This window comes from Ranitomeya variabilis, chromosome 5 (genome assembly GCF_051348905.1).
Source record: "Ranitomeya variabilis isolate aRanVar5 chromosome 5, aRanVar5.hap1, whole genome shotgun sequence".
NCBI lineage: Eukaryota > Metazoa > Chordata > Amphibia > Anura > Dendrobatidae > Ranitomeya > Ranitomeya variabilis.
The window spans coordinates 193,889,141-193,914,812 of NC_135236.1; the positions used below are offsets into that span (position 1 = coordinate 193,889,141).

At 43.4% G+C, this 25,672-nt stretch overlaps 1 protein-coding gene across 4 annotated transcripts in view; it reads left to right on the top strand.

The window, feature by feature from the left end:
• Positions 1-25,672, top strand: part of ATP8B4 (ATPase phospholipid transporting 8B4 (putative)) — a 327,013-nt gene that overhangs the window by 27,548 nt on the left and 273,793 nt on the right. For all 4 annotated transcript variants that reach the window (XM_077263705.1, XM_077263703.1, XM_077263704.1 and 1 more), the window contains one exon: positions 15,936-15,994. In XM_077263705.1, the coding sequence (XP_077119820.1) occupies positions 15,936-15,994 (59 nt within the window). The remainder of the gene's footprint in view (positions 1-15,935; positions 15,995-25,672) is intronic.

Below are 25,672 nucleotides of genomic sequence, written 5' to 3' on the forward strand. Positions count from 1 at the left end.
TAAATGGATAATGATCCTAAACACACTTCAAAATCCACAATAGACTACTTCAAAAGGCACAAACTAAAGGTTTTACAATGGCCCTCAGTCACCTGATCTGAATATCCTCTCACCTGATCTGAATCTCACAGGACTGGAAGAATTTTCCAAGGAAGCATTCCTCAAACAAGAATTGAAAGATTCTTGTCTGGCTACAAAAAGCGTTTACAAGCTGTGATGCTTGCAGAAGATGGTGCTTCTAGGTACTGACCATTCAGGGTACTCAAACTTTTGCCTCGTCTCAGTTTCCTTTTTGTATTTTTTTTTTTTTTTAAATGTAAGTTTTGTTTTTTTTTGCCTAAAATACAAAGGAAATGCGTCATATTTAACTTTAGGCCTTTTAGAGATCATTTCACCTTCAACTTGCTTAACTGTTCATAATAACAGTAATTTTGACCAGGGGTGTCCACATTTTTACATGCCTGTGTGGCTTCCCTTGTTGTATGCGCGGCTCCCCCGGTCCCATCCTTGTATGCTCAGCTCCCCCGGTCCCATCCTTGTATGCTCGGCTCCCCCGGTTCCATCCTTGTATGCTCTGCTCCCTTGGTCCCAACCTTGTATGCATGGCTTCCCCGTCCTTCCCTGTCATACTCTCCCTCCTCACTCCGTCGCTGAATTTCCCTGCATTTCCATTTTACCAGCGCGGCAGTTCTTCCTGTGCTGAGCTGTCACGTGGTACCACTCATTAAAGTCATGAATATGTGCTCCACGCCTATGGGAGTGCAGTCGCGTCCATATTCATGACCTTAATGAGCAGTACCACATGACCGCTGAGCACAGGAACAGAAAAGAGCTGCCGGGTCAGAGATGCAGGGACGAAGATGCAGCAACGGATGGTGAGTATTAGTGTTGTCGTTCACGAACGAGCCGACACAAAGAGCCGGCTCCCTGCTGTGAACGATGGGAGCCTGCACGCCAGTGAGAGCCACTAAAATTCCTGAATGGCTCTCACTGGGCGTAAAATCCCGGGCTTCGGCATGTGTAACTCCGCCCACCTGAGCAAAACCCCGCCCACTCTTCAATTTAATTGGCTCTAAGAAGTGGGCGGAGTTTCTGCAGTAGGTGGGCGGAGTTTCGGACGCCTGAACAGGTATTCAATAATTTCAATAGGGATCCATTTAGGATCCAAAAAGAGCCGTTTTGTGAGCCGAAAGAGCCGGCTCTTTTTGGTGAGCGGAGCCATGAGAGCCGGATCACCAAAAAGAGCTGGACTGCCCATCACTAGTGAGTATTGATGTCTTCTGGAAGCCGATGGCTGCAGCTGTCACTGTGCTACAGCCGCCGGCTCCCCTCTCCCCCTCACCCGCTGGCTTTCTGGACCATGACTCGTGTATAAGCCGAGGGGGGACATTTTTAGCACAAAAAAGTGCTGAAAATCTCAGCTTATACGCGAGTATATACTGTGGAAGCCACGATAAGGCATTTTTTGTTTTCAGGACCTAGCAATGTCTTTCCTCACTTAGAATAAAGTCTTCATCTGTATGGGAACATAAATCCTCTGTTAGACTAAAATCTATTTCTTTGTGGAGGGGTAGTGGTCCTGCTTGGATTAAAAACACCTGTGGCTAAAAGGCGGAGTGCTCAGTCAGAAGGCTAGACATTGCTAGGTCCTGGAAACAAGAAATGCCTTATCGTGGCTTCCAGGTACACATGAATTGACCAATTTATGCGCTAAACTTTCTCAGTTTTTTCATATTTCTAACGCAGTAATGAAATTCAATTTTCATATTTAATATTTACATGCTATGGCGCTACAGTGTGCTGCCTTTTTGTTTGAGAGTATGAGTTGGTGACTCTAGGTTGAGCACCTGTTCACACTTAGTCTATGTTTGGATGTGATGGTCAGTTTTTTTAAATCAATAAAAACATTGACTCAGGGCGCAAAAAACAAGCCCTCACTCAGCCACTTATCCCAAAAAATGTAAAACGTTATTGTCACGATAGGACTGGCGAGTAAACTGGGACCAGGGGCACCTTTCCTGGTCCTGGCAGTAGGAGGCGCCCTAACTCGCCCTGTTCCCCCGTGGGATACCTCAGATGGCGAGGATGCCTGTCTCCTAACTGCAGCCTTGCATCTGCCCCCTTCCCCCCACCCGGGGAAGAGAGGCGCTACCATGTACCGCAGAACACCAACCCGACAGACATGGAAATAAAGACAAGGGTAAAAGAAAATTCCACTGACACAAATAACAGAGGTATTCACCAGTGTGTGAAGGACAGGGGAAGAAAATAAGTCAGGTAAGGATGAGGATTTTCCAAGCGTACAAACCAAGCAACAGTTGCACAATAAACTCCTCCAGCTCTCCAGACACCAGCTCTTCACTCTCTAGGTCTATATAGCAAGTGCTAACTCATACAAGGATCTGTCCAGAAGGCCTAGCTTTTATAGGAGAGAGGAGTGGCTAACCGATGACAGCTGAAAACAGGGATTTCCACATGGCCGATTAACCCCTTTCCTGCTGAAAGAAGGCAAACACATTTAATACACCGGAGAAGTGCTTCTTCTCAGCGGCGAAGCAGGAGCCATCAGACGCTGCGGTCTTCTGGTACTGCTCTGTCGCGGTAACTCCGTGACAGTTACTCATCTGGAAAAGTGGTGACACAAGAAAAAATTTTTTCTTTACCATTTTGAGACCTTTTTTTTTTCCACCACTTATATATAAAACAAAAACTATGCTTGTTTGGTATCTGTGTAATCGTACTGGTCTGTTGAATTGTATTACTTGGTCAGTTTTACAGTGAAATGAATGCTATAAATTACAAAAAACAAAAACAAAACATTGTATACTATAAATCACAATGGCGCTGAACACGTGTGCCTGAAAGAACAGCAGCAGGCAAACCAACCAGTGTGGTGTGTATAACTGTCAACAAATAAAGTGTGTAGTAAAAGGTTGCCGCGCTGAACGGCACTCACAGAATGTAGTGTAATCTGGTACACAAAATGGCCACTTGCACGCTGGTGTCCTCGTCCGTAGTCCAGTGGTATTTATAATGGGAGCGTCCTCCCTAGAGTTGCAATCTCCCCGAAGAAACCCGCCGCCGTGGGTCAGCGTTGGCCACGGCCGATGGCGCCGCTGACGGCTTAGCGAGGTGAGCGGGGGGCGTGGTGGAATGGTGACGTCACCTGTCCGTTGGAGACGGACGTGTGTAGGGGCCAATCCCGACGTGTTTCGAGGGCAACGTCCCTCTTTCTCAAGGTATGGCGCCTGCACTGCTGCTGTTCTTATATATCCACCCACGCTCCTGCAGCCCCGTGATTTAACAGTGGGCGGACATTTCGCTGGTCAAGAAATTATTGACCTGGTCCAATGCGGACCCCCAGCTGTTATTATCAGATACTGAACCGTGGGCACATCTGGCGCTAGTGATTGTACCTTATATATACCTACAGATAATATGCTAAAATATAGTAGTCCCTCCACCTTGTTAAAATTACAAACTTTATTTCAATAAAAATAAAAATGATAAAATGATAAAAGTACATGGTAATATAAAATTGAGAATATTTTAATCAGACTCATCCTAAACTGCACATATATATAAACATGTGCAGACTCAAAGTGAGCATATCAAACGATACATAAATGCAAATGGTGCCATGAAGCCATTTTGAAACCTTGGTTACCGCGGAAATAAGGAAAATTAATAAAGGGAATCCTAAATATAGGCGGCAAAATTTGACTAGGAAGGAAAGAAATGCTCTTATGGAACTACATAAGTAGTGGGTGGATATATAAGAACAGCGGCAGTGCAGGCGCCATACCTTGAGAAAGAGGGACGTTGCCCTCGAAACGCGTCGGGATTGGCCCCTACACACGTCCATCTCCAACGGACAGGTGACGTCACCATTCCACCACGCCCCCCGCTCACCTCGCTACGCCGTCAGCGGCTCCATCGGCCGTGGCCAACGCTGACCCACGGCGGCGGGTTTCTTCGGGGAGATTGCAACTCTAGGGAGGACGCTCCCATTATAAATACCACTGGACTACGGACGAGGACACCGGCGTGCAAGTGGCCATTTTGTGTACCAGATTACACTACAAAAACAAAACATTGCTGATTTGCACTCATTTTTCATATTTTGCCAAAATTGTTATTTTTTTCCCACTTTCCAGTACATCAGATGGCAAAATGGATGGTTTCGTTCAAAAGAAAACAAGCCCTCATACGGCTTTGTTGACGGAAAACTAAAGAAGTTATGGCTGTTGGAATAAGGGTTGGAAAAAAACAAGCGTAAAAACAGAAATTTGCCTGGTCTTTAAAAAGTTAAGAATATTTCATAGATGGCGGTTTTCCACACCATTTATAACCACTAGTAACATAATAATGGACCTGCTGGGCTTCCAGCCATCAATATTGGCTGTCATTGTCTTCCAGTACTGTATTGCCCTCGTGGCCCCTCGGCATGAGGTTTCCTGCTATGGTAGATGCCGTACGTCTTCTGTGTGTTGTGCACTGCTAGCTACGGGCACTGTGTGAATCTGTACATTGTTACAAGCCACGTACTTGCTGTTGGACGGGGTCAGTACTTTCCATATTACTTAGTGAAGCACGATTTCAGCGTAAGCTGATTTACTATTTTGATTAGCTGGAAGTGTTGTAATGTGGAAGGGCTCTCGGCTTATCGTCTCCGCTCTAAATGTAATTTCAACCGGTCAGCTGGGCAAATGTGATGACGCTGCTTAGACTCCATGGCACGCCTTGTATTAAAATCCCCATAGATGGGTCTGCGAATAAGCATTTCTGAGAGTGGCAGACACCATTCTTCATTACATTTCTATACTGGAGAAACAGCAAAGATATAAAAACAGCAACATTAATATGAGGAATTCTGAAATGTAAATGGAGGAAACGTCTGTTAAGTTTCAATCCTGCGTATAAATCCTTCTTCGCTTGAGCGGAGCAGTAGTGTAAGTCCATGTAAGGGTATAAGTGGTAGGATCATCTTGCTGGAATGAAGACGTTTGTCCACAGCTTCAGTGTCGTTCTGTGCTATCTGTTCCTGTATATTAATCACAATATGAATAATTCAGATGTTACCAAGCAAGGTGTGAGGCTCGCGCAACTTGTGACTGTCAGGTAATAGTGAGATCACGTATGTGGTCATTGGGGATGTGGTGCGCTTCATTAATGCAGAGGAGAGTGCAGCCGGTGTCCTTCTCATGGCTTATTTTACTGGTTTTGAGCAATTTAACGTATCACAACTTAGGACATTTATGACTGCTCTCTGACCTATTATCAAACTTTAGAGGAAAGACCATGAAGATAAAAGTGGTACCAAAAGGTAGTGTCTCATTATGTGTGATGCATGTACTTTTCTGCTTTTGTCAAATTTTTTTTTAGTTTTTGCTTTAAGGTCTAAGAGCTGTATTTTTGTCAATCATCTGAGTTGTATTACTTTGTTTTGGGGTGTATTCACCACTGAGTTGTTTTGTTTTTTTTTGCTGATTCTTTTCAGACCAGAAACTCTCCAATCAAAATGTATTTATTTATTTTTTTTAAGCCCCGTTTTATTTTATTTTTCTGTTCCGAAAACCCGACTAAAAAATGCTCTATGTGACTAAATCCTTTTAGTATTTGCACACAGAGTCTCTTTGCCTGGTTTTCGTAGTAGAAACTGAGCAGACCCTCTTAATGTTTGAGGAGGATTTGGAGCGTTTCAGCTCAGTTTCTGCTCCAACACCTCATTAAAAAAAATCGACATGAACACACCCTTAGATTTTCTGAAGCTTCCTATGCCATCATAGGCATTGTCAAAGGTCTATAACTACCTCTTACCCATCAGTCGACATTATTTTATGGTGCACACATCTACAGTCATTGCCAAAAGTATTGGCACTCTTGAAATTGTTCCAGAAAATTAAGTTTTTCTCCCAGAAAATGTTTTGTTATACACGATTATTTCCTTTGTGTGGGTCACGCATGTTAATTGTGGACCCACTGCTCCACGGTCTGGGCTTACCTTTGAACGGCCACCTGGTTTTTGCTAGAGCTCATGATGGAGTTGTTAGGTTTGAGCTGCAGGTGGCTGCCAGGTGCCACTCCAAGGACAGTCACTCCTAACACAGAGACATAAAAAACTAGCCTGCAGCTTGCCAAAATGTACATGTCACGAGTGTGCCAAATCCTCCTGGGAGATCTGGGGTTAAAAAATCTTTACTTGTTGTGAATCGCAGATCTTCCATTTAGCCTGTGTATTTGTGTCCCATATTAAATGGATTTGGTTTCCTTTGGTCAGAAACTTAGTCACTACCTCTCCCTGTAAAACCTGGCCAGACCCTCTCTTCTTTGCCAGTGAAAGCTTGGCTTCCTAGCTCCTTGTAGATACTGTTCTGAATAGGAGATTGTTGCTCCTACAGGAGATAAATGTTGCGTTCTGTTTTTGGGTGTATGTTTTCCTCATTGTCCTATTCCCATTTGGTTGCCACTTTTCTATCTTTCCCTGTATACCTCTTTACCTGTAACCCAATATCCTCTTGGGAAAGCGTTTTGTGGACAGATGAGACCAAGATAGAGCTTTTTGGTAAAGCACATCATTGTACTGCTTACCGAAAATGGAATGATGCCAACAAATGAAAGAACACAGAACCTCCACCATATTTCACTGTAGGTACTAAGATGTTTTGGAGTTGTTGTTCTGCCTCTGGCACTGGGTGCCTTGACTGTGTGCAAGGCATCATGAAATCTGAACAGTACTAAATGATTTTTGTCAGAAAGCTGATTTTGCATCCAAGATCATGGGTCTTCTAACAGGACAATGACCCCAAACATACGTCTGGAAGCACCCAGAAATGGATTGAAACAGAGCACTGGAGAGTTCTGATGTGAACAGCAATGAGTCCGGATCTAAATCCCATTGAGCACTTGTGGTGCGATCTTAAAATTGCCGTTGGAGAAGTCACCCTTCAAATATGAGAGACCAGGAGCAATTTGCAAAAGAAGAGTGGTCCAAAATTTCAGTTCAGAGGTGTAAGAAGCTTGTTGATGGTTATAGGAAGCAAATGATTGCAGTTATTTATTTCAAAGAGTGTGCAACCAAATATAAAGTTGAGGGTGCCAACAATTTTGTCCAGCCCATTTTTGAAGTTTTGTGTGAAATTATGTCCAATTTGCCTTTTTTTCAGTTTTTTTTTGTGCTATTCTAATACACACAAAGAAAATAAACGTGTATAGCAAAACGTGTCATTGTAATAATTTTATGTGAGAAAGACTTCATTTTCTGGAGCAATTTCAAGCGTGCCAACACTTTTGTGTTTTTGGAATTATGGTAAGAATTGCACTTTTTTTCTTGTGTTACCACATCCTATTTAATTCTTTATTTTTTTGAAGTATGTGATCAGAACATTTGTTTTACTATGTTATAATCTATAGTACCCAAACAGTGTGACATGCAAACTTCCATCCATATTCCGACTAGACCTGTGGGGTCTCGTTCAATACACTTGAATTGAACAAGGCTGTGTAAGTCTGATTGGAATGTGCACTGTAGTATGCATGTCACGTACTAGCAGTCATTTGACCTCCGCCCCGGTAAACGGCAGTGGAGAATCCTGACAGTGTGACTGCACACTTATGTCATAAATCTGGCCAACCACCGTAAGAACGGGATGTGTATGTAGTGGACAACCCCTTTTAACAGAAAGGAGTGTATCATTTTAGGAACCATCTTCTGATCATTGTTAGGTGGAAATGGTCCTTGATGATCATGGCCTGATTTCCTATATGGTCAATCGGCATTTTCTAGGCCGGGATCTGATAATATCACTGACAGTCCTGCTCGGCTGTTGCCAGGAATAAGTGCATGTTTGCAGGATCACTGAGGTGGAAACGTGTTTGTGTTTCCATAATGCAGTATGTGAACAATGCCTTATTGGCAACTTATACTCCAGCATGAAAGGACAGAGCTACAGAGGGCACACAAATGGCAATATTGGGGCACGTGTTTTCCTGACAATATTTGCCGTTCAGTAGCGTGCAGAGCCCAAATTATTTGACTGCAGTTATTGTTTCCTGCATCTGTACCTATTTAGCTATTGTTTGCTAAGTGAAATATTGACACCATCTAGAGAAAGTATTATCTATACAAACTGAAAATAAGCATGGTATTTTCTTTCAGATTTCCGCATTAGTGTAGATTTGTCCCCACAGTTTGGCAGCAGAAGATCTTTGCAATCAAGTTCTGTATAACTATTTCTGCCAAATCTGATGACGATGTATGGATCGTATGCAATCATCTCTTTAATGAAAAGCACATACTATTTGATGTTGCGTACCTCTCCCTTGTAAACTGCAGCAAGTTGCTTGGACACGACATGAGCGATCAAAACTCCTTGCCACTGAAATTATGCCCAGGGATGCTAAAATAGCTCCTCTTGTTGTTGTGTTTTTTTTTTTGTTTTTTTTAATAAGGAACCGAATGTATAATTTTGCTTTATAGACTTGGGCTTTGCTTAGACTTAATTCCTAGAAGTAGTCATTGACTGTTCCTCTTATTAATAAGGTGCTGCACCGTATATGTCATCATGATCATGTATTATGTTGGAAAAAACTTTGTTTTAGGCCTCATTCACACATCAGTATTTGAATGTCAAAACCAGAAAACACAGACCAGGTGTCAATCCTTCATTTATAGTTTTTCTCTGCAAGTTCCACTCCTGGTTTTGGCATAAAAACATTGATACGCAATACTGACGTGTGAATGAAGCCTTAGGGTATGTGCACACCATGCAGATTTAGTGCAGTTCTGCAGCGTTTTTTTCTGCAGCAGAAACGCTGCAGAACTGCACTGTGATTTACAGAACAATGTAAATCAATGTGAAAAAAAAAAAGCTGTGCACATGGTGCAGAAAAATCCGTGCAGAAACGCTGCAGATTTCAAAGAAGTGCATGTCACTTCTTTTGTGCAGAACTGCAGCGTTTCTGCACCCATTGACTCCCATTCTGTGGGTCAAATCCGCATAAAAACTGCAGATGTATATACCATCTGCAGATTTTATGCGGATTTGGGTGTCAAAACCGCAGCAGACGGAAGTGACGTCAGAGGAGGAAGTGAGTGGGCGGAGTGTAGTGAAAATGGAGTCGTACAGTCGGATGGGGATCGATGTGAGGCGTATGGTAGAAATGGTATGTATAGTGTCTCTGTGTGTGTGTCTGTGTGTCTGTCTGTCAGTCAGTCTGTCAGTAGTGACTCATTGTAGTCATTCGTCGGGTGGGACTACTGCTCCCATCGAAATGTGATGATGGGAGAGTTGTCCCATCGTCAGGCGACTGACTACAATGGGTTAAAAACACACACATATAACATGTAGTACATACTCACCACATACGTCCCCGAAGGCCACCTTCCTCGATCATTCTTCTCCCCCCCCAAAAAAAACTTTTCCGTCGTAATCCATTAATAGGTTGTCCCACGACGTCCTCCGGTGATACACTGCAGGAGTTAATCGCTCCTGCAGTGTATCGGAGCTGCCCGTTCTTTTCCTGGAGCTAAATGAACTCCGGGAGCTCACTTTACGGCAATTGAACTGCTGTAAAATTTTTCAGCAGTGTCGTAAAGCGAGAGTCCCGGAGTTCATTGAACGCCGGTAAACTCGCGCGCATGCGCAGGCACACTGCGGGAGCTTTAGCTCCTGTCAGTGTGTTTTGGCAGCCATGGAGAGCAGTCACATCTCCTGGGGTGGCTGTTCTCCATGGCAGATCGTCGTGGGACACTCGATATTAATGGACTACGTCGGAAAAGACTACAGATCATCAAGGGATTTGTAAGTATGGTAAAATTTAGAATATTAAAATACTTTTTCCTGTCTCTTTTTTTTGTGTTCAGTAATTTGGGGTTAATAATGGATAGGCGTCTTACAGATGCCTCTCCATTATTAACTGGGGTTAACGTCACCTTACAATGTCAAGGTGACGTTAACCCCTTCATTACCCCATATCCCACCGCTACACGGGAGTGGGAAGAGAAAGGCTAAGCGCCAGATTTGGCGCATCTTAGAGATGCGCCATTTCTGGGGCGGCTGCGGGCTGGTAGTTGTAGCCGGGGGGGGGGGGGGGGGGGCAATATCCATGGCCCCTCTCTAGGCTATGAATATCATCCCGCAGCTGTCTGCGTAGCCTTTCTGGCTATAAAATATAGGGGGACCCTATGTCATTTTTTTTCTGGGGTCCTCCTATTTTAATAGCCAGTAAGGCCACGCAGACAGCTGTGGGCTGATATTCATAGCCTGGGAAGATTAACCCCTTCCCTGGCTACAAATTAGCAGCCTGCAGTCGCTGGCTTTCCCTTTCTGGACATGAAAATTGGGCGGGAGCCTACGCCAATTTTTTTTTAGGGGTTAATAATGGAGAGGCGTCTTATAGACGCCTCTCCATTATTAACTGGGGTTAACGTCACCTTACAATGTCACGGTGACGTTAACCCCTTATTACCCCATATCCCACCGCTACATGGGAGTGGGAAGAGAGAGGCTAAGCGCCAGATTTGGCGCATCTTAGAGATGCGCCATTTCTGGGGCGGCTGCGGGCTGGTAGTTGTAGCTGGGGGGGGCAATATCCATGGCCCCTCTCTAGGCTATGAATATCAACCCTAATCCTAAACGTGACTGAAATACGTGGCACTGAAATACGTGGCACCGAAATATCATGTCGCTTATATATGTGGCACTTAAATACGTGGCACTTAAATATGTGGCACTTAAATACGTGGCACTTATATACGTGGCACCGAAATATCGTGGCACTTAAATACGTGGCACTTAAATACGTGGCACCAAAATATCGTGGCACTTAAATACGTGGCACTTAAATGCGTGGCACTTAAATGCGTGGCACTTAAATACGTGGCACTTAAATACGTGGCACTTAAATACGTGGCACTGAAATATCTGAATATACTGAAATATTGTGGCACTGAAATATCGTGGCACTTAAATATGTGGCACTGAAATATCGTGGCACTGAAATATCTGAATATACTGAAATATCGTGGCACTGAAATATCGTGGGACTTAAATATCGTGGCACTTAAATACGTGGCACTGAAATATCGTGGCACTGAAATATCGTGGCACTTAAATACGTGGCACTTAAATACGTGGCACTTAAATACGTGGCACTTAAATATTGTGGCACTTAAATATCGTGGCACTTAAATATCGTGGCACTTAAATATCGTGGCACTTAAATATCGTGGCACTTAAATATCGTGGCACTATGACTCAGAAAATATTCATTAAACGTGACTGAAATACGTGGCACTATGTCAGAAAATGTTCATTAAACGGTTAGGGGTGAGGTTAGGGGTAGGGTTAGGGTTTGGATCCCTTTATCACCTTGATGGTGGTGGGTGGCTTTTCAGTTTGTTTTGTTTTTTTTTTTTCTATAAAAACGCATGCGTTTTTAACGCAAACAAACGCATGTGCTTAAAAACGCATGCGTTTACATAGACAGCAATGCATTTTTTTGCCGCAAATAAACACATGCGTTTTTTTTGCGGCAAAAAAACGCCGCTAGAAATTACTACAGGTTGCATTTCTGCAAATGAACGCACGCGTCCTAAAACGCATGCGTTGCCGAAAACGCGTCAAAACGCATGCGAAAAAACGCCCAAAAAGACGCAAGCGTCACAAAACGCAACGCAACACATGTCCATGCGCCCCCATGTTAAATATAGGGGCGCATGACGCATGCGTCACCACTGCAGCGTCCGACGCTGCGCCGCACAACGCTAATGTGAACCTAGCCTTACCTGCAATCTTTGCTGGTTCAGATACTCCAGTAAAACCCCAATCATCTGGAGGCGTTGTGGCCTGCGTATCCGCACAGAAGTAACATGCTGTTCAGTATGCGGTGGGCTACTTTCTTCCCTGTGTTCTTCATTACCAGCACTCATGGTAAGGCCTGTCAGAAAGTGGTTATGGCTTTCCAAAATGGAGATTGAGAAGAGGTTGGACTAGGAAATGACATCACGTAATTTATTTATTTTTTTTAATCTCTTTATTTAGCTTTAAAAAGCTGACAAATCAGCATAAAAAAACGCACAAAAAACCTGCACCAAAACTGCACTGCAAAAAACGCACTATAAACGCATAAAAAAACCACATAAAAAACGCAGGTGCATTTTCTGCCAGAAGATGCAGATTTTGTGCAGAAAATTCTGCACCAAATCTGCATCGTGTGCACATAGCCTTAAGCTGATTATTTTTCTGTCTAATATTGAGCCTAAAAGGAAATCGCTACATTTGGTCACATCCAATTAACGGAAAAATTGATTGTGACACCACACTTGTCATAAGTCACCTTGCAACTATTGCTAAATTCTGCCAGTGGGATATGTTGCAAATTTTCTGAAATTTGCACATGACTGAAAGTCGCAGCATATCCACAGTCCGAAAGGTTTGTCTTCTTTAGAGGCTACATTGCACACATCTGCTGTAAGCTTGTCACTTCCCTCCCTGGTTGGCCTCAATGTCATCGGTGTCTTGCACAGCAAACATTGAGGTCACAGTAGTCATGTACAATTTTGTGTGACCACGTAGCTGTAACTTTAGTCTTTGGTCACAGGATCTGAGGCTGAAACTTGGTTTCCTACTGCGGATGTGCCAGCCTTGTAATTCAATGGCAAATTCAACGTTTTTTTGTGCCAAGTCCTTGCAAATAATGAATTTTAAAACCTGCCACAAATTCCATTTTCTCTACAGATGTTTTTCTGTTTTAGGTAGAATTTCTTGCAAAATCATGAATCTGTGAACATGAGTTACGTTTTTTTCTTTCCTAAGTTTACTAATAAATACCAATGAATATATGTCTAACACAATTAATTTCTCACTTGTTTTAATTTTAAAGTGAAACTACATTTAAAAAAAAAAAAAAAAAAAAAAAAAAAAAAAAAAAAAGATATATATATATATACATACATACACCAAAATAGAAAAATAAGGCAGCACTCCACCCCACATCTCTGTGCGACGTTTCGGCTCACACTGAGCCTTTCTCAAGCAATGGGTGTTGCTAACAATTGTGTTTTTATAGGTATAATCTACAATCATTTGCATATTATAATAATCACCATTAATATATATACACAGTTTGTCTGAAATTACAGCATATATAAAATACCTTAGTGCAATCCCTATATATTAAAGTGCAGTGTGCAAAGGTGCTAATACAAAATGTAAATCTTCACTGTTATATTTCTCATTAATTACGTTATTAATGAGGTGAGGTTGAATATACTACACACTTTTTCACCCTGAAAAGGATTTGGAGTGCTGCCTTCTTTTTCTATTTTGGTATACATTTTGGGTAGATGAGTGGATCATTCTATCTAGGAGGCCAGGCACCCACCGGTGAGCATTGTGCTGTTCCAGTATATGTATATATATATATGTATATGTATATATGTATATGTGTATATATATATATATATATATATATATATATATATATATATATATATATATATATATATATATACGCAGTACAGACCAAAAGTTTGGACACATCTTCTCATTTAAAGGTTTTTCTGTATTTTCATAACTATGAAAATTGTAAATTCACACTGACGGCATCAAAACTATGAATGAGCACATGTGGAATTATATACTTAACAAAAAATGTGAAACAACTGAAATTATGTCTTATATTCTAGGTTCTCATAGTTATAATGTAGGAAATCCCAGTTCAACCTCCCGGACTACATTATTATTTAGGGGAATATAGAGGGAAGAATAATCATGGTGTTTGCTCAGCTAGCAGTGATGGTACTAGCACTAGCTGGCCATGTGATGATGTATCATAGGATTTATAGCTGAATATAGAGAAATAAAATTAATTGATTCTCATATGAATTTCAGAGGAAAATAGTGCATGCTTCGATTTATTTATTTTTTCACATGCAGATTTACTTGGTGAAACAAATCGTTGATCTGCACTACCCCACTGAATAACATTGGTCCCAGTACAATCTATTTTCTTAATGGTTAGCATTCGGACCGAGTATACTATTGTCTGCACGATCCCTGAGGGTATGTGCCCACGATCAGTAATTGCTGCGTGTTGGACGCTGTGTACTTGTGCAGCGTCCAGATGTTACAGCATAGTGGATGGGATTTCAAGAAACCCCATGCCCACTGTGCGTCCAGAGACGCCTGCGGGTCACCCACAGAGACCGACATGTGGCGCGTCTCTCCAGACTGCAGCATGTCAGTTTCTCTTGGGAAGATGCTAGTGAAATTTCACCCGTACAATGTCTTGGATGCTGTGAATCCTGCGTTCAGTAGACGGCAAAGCTTTATATGCAGTGGACATGCGCTGCATCCAAATTGCTGCTAGTTCCGGATCGTCTGCACATACCCTTAGAGTAAGATTAAGCATTTCCTGAAAGGGAACAAGTCCTGAAACCTGTAGACATGTGTAGCAAACGTCCTCAGGCCTTATTGAGTATTGTAATACCAAATATGAAGCGGATGAAATAAGAGTAATAGAAATCTTTTTATTGTATCCCCTCTGCGTAGAATACTTGCCAATCCTGAAATATGTGACGGAGGGTCATCGCACGACGCGTCACCTTTGCTAAGTAGCATATGCCTCCTAAACAGCAATTCTCCACTCATTGTGCACATAGCCTAACAACGGTGGGCCTGCCATTTGTTCTTTGTGCATGCTGTATATTCCGGTGATCAAGGGCCGCGTTGTATTCCGTCCGGTTTATGTCTCCTGCCTATTGTCACCTTTAGTGCTACATTGAATTTAATAAAAGCAAATGAAAGGAAGGCTTTCAGAGCAGCGCAATTTATCAGTCCTGATCCGCATGTTCTGTTCGTCTTGTGCCGTGGTTTTCTGGTCAGTTCCAGCATTCTGGAGCTCTGGCACTGACTCCCCGTCAAACAGTGTGCTGTTTGTGCCCATGGACAGGGCAGTGACAAGGTACGTCTATGTGCATCAGCAATTGTCCGCAATGCACTCGTGTTCAGTGTGGGAAAAATCACAGCAAGCAGTGTTCTGGTCCGTTTTACAGATGAGTAGTGCATGGAGAGGGGCAGGCGGCTCTTGCAGAGCTCCATGATGTGCGCACAGAGCTGCCCAGAGACTGGGTCATCATTGCAATTTGCTGATGTGACTGCCTTGGCAGTTTATTTAGGGAAATATTATTATATTATTTTATTTATTTATATTATTTTCAGAAAATCCCGGTCCCCAGGTATACGGTACTTTGTTATAAAAAGGCAAACCACACTTTTCTTGCTGTCCTCCGTTCCGGCTCTTGGACTCCACCGCTGCTCCTGCTTTCAGGCATTGTCTGCAGTGTTGTCAGGCATTCCGTTAACATGAGCAGAACTGCCGAGCTCACTGATTGGCTGCCGACGTGACATCAGCGCTGCAGCCAATTACCGACACCTGGAGCAGCAGCGGAGATCTAGTGGCGGTGAGTAAAGCCTGGTGTTCAGGACAACCAGCACTCGGGGACTGGGATTTTCTGAAAGGAGACAACCCCTTTAGACAGAATTTCACTCAAAGCAAAATGCCTCTATCAAGACAAAGCAAAAGTTTTAGACGTTCCCTGGCTAAATAATTCTCCTGGTATTTGGCAAAGTCCCGCTAAGCCAGCATGCGCCTTCTCTGCCCTCCATCCAGTAGTAACCCTGCCTTTTAGCTACATCACACATCAGGGTTTTTTTTTCTCAAATGCTAAAAAAACGGACCAATTCTAATCCGTGTATGTTACTCTATATTTTTTTTTATGTGAAACCCTTTTTTTTGCCATCCATCCATTTTTCTGAACAAAAATAAAAAGTGGCAACCGCCGCCGCGGTGGGGTCCTGACCATCGCTGAACTAATGTTTTCTGGAGGTGGAAAAAGCTTACAAGTGTTACAAGTGTGTTTTCTCTTCTAGAGGAGGAACGACGGGTGAAGGCCAACGATCGTGATTACAATGAAAAGTTTAAATATGCAGTGAGTATGAATTGTTGCTATTAAATGTGCATAATGTACTCCGTTTCCTAGCCGTAAAGGTAATTAAGTATTTCTTCACTGCAAGCTCTTAAATAGTCTGTCACCATAATAACTAAACCACTCACAGGTATGTAGGGGACTTAACCCTCAAAAGTCCTGCCTGTGGAATAGATATTAGCACTTTAGTTGGCATAAAAAAGCAAATGTATCTTGTATGCAAGTGAAGGGCTTTTGTGCACCCTTGGTGCACTGTTCTGCCCCCTAAATTTGTCTATTGAACACGTTCCTATCTACATTGACAGCACACTATGCAGTCGCGCTCATAGTGTCATTGCCAGCTCTTGGCAGCAGCCTCAGATCGGAGCCAGCTGTCTCTTATGGAGGGGCAGAGACCCTCATTGCCAGTGCTGAACACTGCAGCACTCGCATAGTGTTGTTGCCACTTGTCACCGCTGGCACCTGCCTATTGCCACCACTCAGTGCTATGCTCCAGACAGGAATCGGCAATAACAATTTGCCAGTATACTGTCAATCTACTTACGACAGTTCTCAGTATACAAATTGAGGGAGCTAAATGGTGCAGTGAGCTCTTGGCCACACCAAGGGTGCACCGAGGTCCACTCATTTACATACAAAATAAATTATGCCATCTAAACCACTAAAAGCTATACGACAGGTATGATTTTTTATAGGGGCTAAGTCCCCTGCATACCTACATAGGTGTTATAGGTAGCGTTTGGGGGTGACCTTCTAATGAATGAAATGGTCTATTTTTTTCTAATGAGTTTCACTAGCTAAATAATTTCCCATCCTTCCTATCTTTTATGGTTAAATGGGTTTTCTCAACATTTAAGTCTGAAAGTGGTTTGCTCCCTTCATTATTATTTGATAGAAACCATTTGTAGAGCTATGATAACATTGTTCTTTGATTCTCCCTTGACTTTTCCTGTGGCTTAGCGCATCTCCTGGCAGTTTTGGATTCATTACAAATGAACCTTTTGCAGCTATAATAAGATAGGTTCTCTGTAAGCTGCGGTCCAACGCTGGTCAGATTTTCTGTTATACAGCATTCTAAATCGGACTTTTAATGTGAACCCATCACTTTGTACATGCAGTCTGATCTGTAGACTGCATGATATGGAGAAGGTGAAGCTGAGAAGAATGATATATAAATCTTTGTTGGAAAAGATTTAGTATAACTTGTATTTCATTCATTGACCTCCCTGGTGTGTGTGTGTGTGTGTGTGTGTGTGTGTGTGTGTGTGTGTGTGTGTATATGAGTCCAGTGGGCGGTCTTACTCAGTGATTGACAGGTATCTGTATGTACAGTGTAACAGATCGGCTGTCTGGTAGACACCGGTGCGCACACAAGGATCCAGGTCGTTGGCTCAAAACAAACGTGCGATTTATTAAATGTCCATCTTAACAAAGCAGTCTCTTCTGGGTACAGCAGGTATAATAGAACCAAAACAGAAAATAAACAGCCCATATATATTGCACAGGCTCATGCGTTTAAATGTTAGACCTTCACTCAGCCTCTAGCAGACTAAGCCACACAAACAAGATCTTTTCAACTTGCACATACTGCCCTAAAGATACAGCTGGACTTCCATGTCGTACCATGCCCCAGGGTGGGGATATTTGAGCAGCAAGCCCAACCCATCTCTCTGACTGCCCTTGACATGCCCTATTAACTCTCTCAGCACTATACGCGCTGGAGCCTGCTTTTCTGGGCTTACATCACTGAGGCTACCAGCCTTGATGAAACATTTTCCCTCAAGGACTTGTCTGTCAACCATCTTGCAACAGTCATACAGGGAAGATTGTCAGTCACTGAATAGGATTGTCCACTGGACTCGTGTGTGTGTGTGTGTGTGTGTGTGTGTGTGTGTATGTGTGTGTATTTATGTGTGTATAAAAACAGGGGCTTCAATGTTTAAAACACTTGTTATACTGAAACTTTTCCCACAAAAACATATATCAATCTGATCAGCTCCTTCTGCTCTATATCATCCTGCCTGTAGGGCAGATACCATGTCCAATATGGGTCATTCCATGTCAAGTGGACCAGTGGTCCCCACTCGACCTTCTCTGATTTTGCTGAAAATTGATAAGGATGTACATGTATGTTTGAAAAGAGGTTCTGTAAATTTTTAGGGCCAGATCTCAAATACATTGGGCACTGTTGACCTTTCACTGGAGGTTCCACCAAGCCTGCGGCTTCAGCTAAGAGGATTTTGCAAACTTTGGCACATAGCCATTAGAGTTCTATACTGGCTGTGATGCTGAAATTTGGCATACTAGCTCAACTTTTGCGGCTAAACACGATAAAATTATTACCAGCTATGACAAAACAATATTTCGGCCGCAATTTTGTGTCAAAGTAGCTTGAAAAACGCGTCGCATAAAATTTATGCCAAACTTTGCCCATATATAACTCAAGACCAAAAACCAATAGTAACTGGTGCTTTGCCCTGTACACCAAACATCTACATGACTTTGCATTGCTGCAATGTCACGGTCAAAGCATATGTATTTGTGGAAATATTCACACCCACATATGATGAAAAACTTAAAAAAAACGAATTTTACCTATTTTTAGTTCAAATTTCTCAAAAAGGGTACCCCTAAAATATATTAATTCTGATATCATTAGAAAGAGCACATTTTTCTCTACAAGGATCATTGGTTTTGTTTTTTTGGAGTCTCTCAGTTTAAGAAATGAAAAATGCCACTGAACATGGTGTTATTTATTAATACGCAATGTATGGTAACTGCACTATTCAAACCCTTGCGTTGGTCCATGGTGGTTATACCACAACCAATTCCCTAAGAATTGGTGGTATAATCCTATTAAGAATTGTAATAATGCTGTCTTTCGAGAATTGGCAGCCCCATCGCCTAGGAGCCATGGCCGATAGCCGTGCAAGGCGAGCCTCGGGCGGTCTCTTTATCGCAGGTTCGGAAGCCTGAGGGTGGGTGTCTTTGCCTAGGATCCCAAGCCTAATATTGGGTATCTTTTGTTGGTTCCCAAGCTATAATGTTCAGTCTAAGTGGTCTGGAATTGTTGCTGAATTTGCAACATAATCGGTTCAGAGAAGCTGTATTGTCGACCCATTGCTGTCCAAAAAGGTCCAAATCTTGACATTGGCACCAGAGGCGTAGCTAGGGTTTCAACTTAGGGGGGGCGACACATCTGAGTGGGCCCCTAACCAGCTAACCCTGATTACAGCTACGGTTGCGCACTCTAATAGTGAATATAGGGGACCCTCAGAATATGACCCTACTGTTATTGAAAATAAATCTATATACAAAAACGAACATTGACTTTACCGCCATATTTTGACCATATGCAACTTTCATGGTCACAATACTCTGAGTGCCCCATTATACACAGTATGGTGAGCTCAAAGCTTCCCTATACACAGTCTAAGGCCCCCCAGCTCCCCTATACACAGTATGATGATTCTATAACTCCCCGATACACCGTATGATGTTCTCACTGCTCCCCTTTACACAGTATGATGTTCCCACTGCTCCCCTATAGATAGCATGAGCCCAATGCTCCGCTATTACACAGTATAATGCTGACAGAACTCCACTATAGAAAGTATAATGCCCCCCAGAGCTCCCCTATATACAGTGTAATGGGCCAACAGCTCCCATATGCACAATATGCCTTCACAGTTTCCTATACACAGTATGATGGGTCGGCAGCTCCCGTCAAACAGTATGATGTCCCTCACAATTCCCCTGTACACAGCATGATGGACCCACAGCTTCCTTATACACAGTATGATGGGCCCACAGCTTCCTTATACACAGTATGATGGGCCCGCAGCTCCCGTATACACAGTATGATGGACCCGCAGCTCCCGTATACACAGTATGATGAACCCACAGCTCCCTTATACATAGTATGATTGGCCTGCAGCTCCCTTATACACAGTATGATGGGCCCGCAGCTCCCTTATACACAGTATGATGGACTGGCAGCTCCCGTATACACAGTATGATTGGCCCGCAGCTCCCTTATACACAGTATGATGGGCCTGCAGCTCCCTTATACACAGTATGATGGGCCCGCAGCTCCCGTATACACAGTATGATTGGCCCGCAGCTCCCTTATACACAGTATGATGGGCTTGCAGCTCCCATATACACAGTATGATGTGTACACAGCTTCCTTATACACAGTATGATGGACTTACAGCTCCCTTATACATAGTATGATTGGCCCGCAGCTCCCATATACACAGTATGATGTGTGCACAGCTTCCTTATACACAGTATGATGGGCCCGCAGATCCCTTATACACAGTATGATGGGCCCACAGCTCCTGTATACACAGTATGATGGGCCCGCAGCTCCCATATACACAGTATGATGTGTGCACAGCTTCCTTATACACAGTATGATGGGCCCGCAGCTCCCGTATACACAGTATGATGTGTACACGGCTTCCTTATACACAGTATGATGGACTTACAGCTCCCTTATACAGAGTATGATTGGCCCGCAGCTCCCATATACACAGTATGATGGACCCGCAGCTCCCGTATACACAGTATGATGGACCCTCAGCTCCCTTATACACAGTATGATGGGCCCGCAGATCCCTTATACACAGTATGATGGGCCCGCAGCTCCCTTATACACAGTATGATGGGCCCGCAGCTCCTGTATACACAGTATGATGGGCCCGCAGCTCCCTTATACACAGTATGATGGGCCCGCAGCTCCCGTATACACAGTATGATGGGCCCGCAGCTCCCTTATACACAGTATGATGTGTGCACAGCTCCCTTATACACAGTATGATGGGCTCGCAGCTCCCTTATACACAGTATGATGGGCCCGCAGATCCTTATACACAGTATGATGGACCCGCAGCTCCCGTATACACAGTATGATGGACCCGCAGCTCCCATATACACAGTATGATGGACCCGCAGCTCCCGTATACACAGTATGATGGACCCGCAGCTCCCGTATACACAGTATGATGGACCCCCAGCTCCCTTATACACAGTATGATGGACCCGTAGCTCCCTTATACACAGTATGATGGACTCACAGCTCCCTGTAATGATTTGGATACCCCGGTCATTTACTCATCCTCCGGCGTATTCACTATTTTGTGGCACTGCTGCAGTGCTGCGGCTCAAACCTGTGAGCGCAGCTTCTGACAGGCCAGAAGTTAGAAGCTATGTCACAAGTTCTCAATGTAAGACTATGAGGCTATGTGCACTTGTTGCGGATTTACTGAGGATTTCCTGTGTTTTTTGTGCAGATTTCACCTGCTTTTTACTACCTGCAGAATCCTATACAGGAGCAGATGTAAAACGCTGCGGAATCCGCAAATAGAATTGACATGCTGCAGAAAATAAAACGCAGCGTTTCTGTGCGGTATTTTCCGCACCATGGGCACTGCGGATTTGGTTTTCCATAGGTTCACATGGCACTGTAAACCAGATGGAAAACTGCTGCAGATCCGCAGCGCCCAATCCGCACCGTGTGCACATAGCCTGAGAGTGAGAGAGGCCAGAACGAGGCTCCCACAGACTCGCATTGATTAGTGACCTCTGCGCTGCTCCATGAAACACTGGAGCCTCGGACAGGCCACAAACTGCAGGAGACGGAGCCGAGCGGAGACAAAAACAGATGAAAATGCCGGAAGGTGAGTATCAGACAGGGCGCAGGGGACGCGGATTTTCAGCACCGCCCCAGTAAAGAAATAAAAAATAATGCTGGAGTGGTGCTGTAAATGTGATGCAGCTCTTGGTTACTGTATGGGGGCTCCTTATACTAATACTCATAAAAGACCCAGGTGGTACGTATCAAAAGCCCCCTACCCCCATCTCCAGCCTCCCCAGACAGCAAATATTACATGTGATGGATCACATATAATATCAGAACTAAACATTATAATATTCAGCCCCCAGTGACCTGTCCCCCTCCCCCACTTCAGCCCCAATACCCCCATCAGCTCACATCCACCCCTCAGTGCGCTGTCCCACCTCACCCACCTTCTCCCCTCACAACACCCAAATGGTCTTACATTCACCCCCCAGTACCCTGTCTCCCCTCCCCCACAATACCCCCATGTTCTTACATTGACCCCCCAGTACCCTGTCCCCCCTCACTCACTTTCAGCCCCCACAATACCCCAACGGTCTCACAGTGACATACCTGAATTTAATAAACCTAATAAGTTCCATCCCCACTTACTGATGAAGTTTGCAGGCAGGACCAGGAAGTGTAAGTGTAATGCAAGGTGGGCACTAGGACCCAGCGTGCCTGAGCCAATCCCAGCGTGCACAGAGTGAAGAAAAACTGCAGCGGGAAAAGCTTCATGATCAGGTCAGACGGGCAGCATCATTCACTGCAGGAGGGAGACTGCAGCCGGCCACTGTGCTAGGAGCCAGCCTGCAGCTTGTCAGACGGGAGCAGACATTATACTGCTCTGCTCCTATGCGGTGTTCTGCCTCCTCACAGAAGTGGCCCTGCCCTGGCTCCCAGTGGGCCCCTTCATGTGACAGGGCCCGGGGCGATGGCCCCCTCTGCCCCCCCCCAGTAGCTACGCTACTGATTGGCACCTAAAAGTTGGTCCATTAAGGCTATATCAGACGAATTCGGTGTCTCTGAACGAATGGTCAAACAAGCTCGAAAGCTTAAATGTGAACATGGGATCTTAGCCTTACCTAGAATCAAGTGTGGCAAGAAAGTTTCCAAGGAAGTAAAGAAAAAGGTGCAGGCATTTTTTGAGGATGATGAATTCAGTCGAATGTGCCCTGGTAAAAAAGACTATGTATCAGTGCGAATAGCAGGAGATAAAAAGCAGATGCAAAAGCGACTATTACTGAGCAATATGAGGGAAATGTTTGTTGCCTATCGGGATCGGAATGGCCCTGAAATTGGATTTTCCAAGTTTTGTGAGCTTCGGCCAAAGTGGTGCGTAACCGTTGGATCTGCTGGAACACATTCCGTTTGTGTGTGTACCATTCACCAAAATGTCAAACTAATGCTTGCAGCATGCCCAATCAATGATGACTACAAAGAGCTCATATGCAAAATGGTCTGTGGAATTGAATCCAAGGACTGTATGCTTGGCCGCTGTGATAAATGCCCGGGTCCTGAAGTTTTAAAAGAATTTCTAGTCAATGTGTTTGTCAACCATGACCCTGAAGATATTATTGAGTTCAAACAATGGATTCACACTGATCGAGACACGCTTGATACCAAACAACTGACTATAGAAGATTTCATTGAAGAATTGGTTTTGAAAATTTGTAAACTTTGTAGCCATCACTACATCGCCAAGCATCAAAGTTGATATCTGAAATCTTTGAAGGAAAATCTGAGACCTGGAGAGCTTGTGATCCTTATGGACTTTGCTGAAAATTACTCATTTATTGTTCAAGATGCCATCCAAGGTTTCCACTGGGAAAATAGTCAAGCTACAGTACACCCATTTGTAATTTACTTCAAGGAGTTAAATGGTGAAGCTGCGCAGAACATCAGCTTGTGCATAATCAGTGATTGCTCACGACATGACACAGTTGCAGTCCACACTTTCTTAACAGTAATTGTGGAGTATCTCAAGACTCTCATCTATGGGATTCGTCATATCCACTACTTCAGCGATGGATCTGCAGCCCAGTACAAAAATTTCAAAAATTTTCTCAACTTGTGCCACCACAATGCTGATTTCAATATCCGCGCTGAATGGAATTTTTTTGGTACCAGTCATGGAAAGTCGCCTTGTGATGGGATTGGAGGGACAGCAAAGAGGTTGGCAACTCGTGCCAGTCTTCAACGCCCAACTGAAAACCAAATACTGACCCCGGTGGATTTATTCAACTTTTGCAACGATCAACTGCATGTAATCAAGTTTTTTTTTTGTTCCAAAAGAAAAAATTGACGAAATACGGGTAGTTCAAGAGGAAAGGTTCAAAGATGGACATACGATTGCTGGAACAAGAGAAAATCACCAGTTTGTGCCAATTGATGACAAAAAGATTCGCATTTCAAGGGTGTCAAATGACCCATCATCTTTCATTGCCCATGTAGATAGATGTGTCAGATCAGAAATGCCTTTTGTGCCAATTGCAAACCTCCAGCCAGGGCAATACATTGCCTGCATTTACGATAGGAACTGGTGGATTGGAAATATTTCTGAAATTTCAGTCGACGAGCATGATGCATTAATAAATTTTATGCATCCTCATGGACCAGCTAGCTTCTTTCACTGGCCTGTGAGAAATGATATATGCTGGATTCCCGAGCAGTCAATCATTGCAATAATTCCAGCACCAGCTGCAACAGCAATGGGCCGACAATACAGCTTCTCTGAACCGATTATGTTGCAAATTCAGCAACAATTCCAGACCACTTAGACTGAACATTATGGCTTGGGAACCAACAAAAGATACCCAATATTAGGCTTGGGATCCTAGGCAAAGACACCCACCCTCAGGCTTCGGAACCTGCGATGAAGAGACCGCCCGCGGCTCGCCTTGCACGGCTATCGGCCATGGCTCCTAGGCGATGGGGCTGCCAATTCTCGAAAGACAGCATTATTACAATTCTTAATAGGATTATAATACCAATTCTTAGGGAATTGGTTGTGGTATAACCACCATGGACCAACGCAAGGGTTTGAATAGTGCAGTTACCATACATTGCGTATTAATAAATAACACCATGTTCAGTGGCATTTTTCATTTCTTAAACTGAGAGACTCCAAAAAAAAAACCAATGATCCTTGTAGAGAAAAATGTGCTCTTTCTAATGATATCAGAATAATTATATTTTAGGGGTACCCTTTTTGAGAAATTTGATCTAAAAATAGGTAAAATTCGTTTTTTTTAAGTTTTTCATCATATGTGGGTGTGAATATTTCCACAAATACATATGCTTTGACCGTGATATTGCAGCAATGCAAAGTCATGTAGATGTTTGGTGTACAGGGCAAAGCACCAGTTACTATTGGTTTTTGGTCTTGAGTTATATATGGGCAAAGTTTGGCATAAATTTTATGCAACGCGTTTTTCAAGCTACTTTGACACAAAATTGCGGCCGAAATATTGTTTTGTCATAGCTGGTAATAATTTTATCGTGTTTAGCCGCAAAAGTTGAGCTAGTATGCCAAATTTCAGCTTCATAGCCAGTATAGAACTCTAATGGCTATGTGCCAAAGTTTGCAAAATCCTCTTAGCTGAAGCCGCAGGCTTGGTGGAACCTCCAGTGAAAGGTCAACAGTGCCCAATGTATTTGAGATCTGGCCCTAAAAATTTACAGAACCTCTTTTCAAACATACATGTACATCCTTATAAATTTTCAGCAAAATCGGAGAAGGTCGAGTGGGGACAATTTTTAAAACTGGTCCACTTGATGTGGAATGACCCATATGACCGTTTCTCTTTAAAGGGAATTCGTCAGAAAGATAAACCTTCCTAAGCCGTCTATACGGGCACAAAGGTCATAGAAAGTTGAATAAAATGATACCTTGATATCTGTGATTCTGTGATTCAATGTTTTATTCCTGAGAAATCTCCATTTTTCTCAATATGTAAAGAAGCTTTTAAGGACTATGGGGGGCCGGACACTGACCGCCCTGCCAATCTGCCTCCACAACTGAATTTAAATGTAAGGGTATTTGCCAATGTGAGACA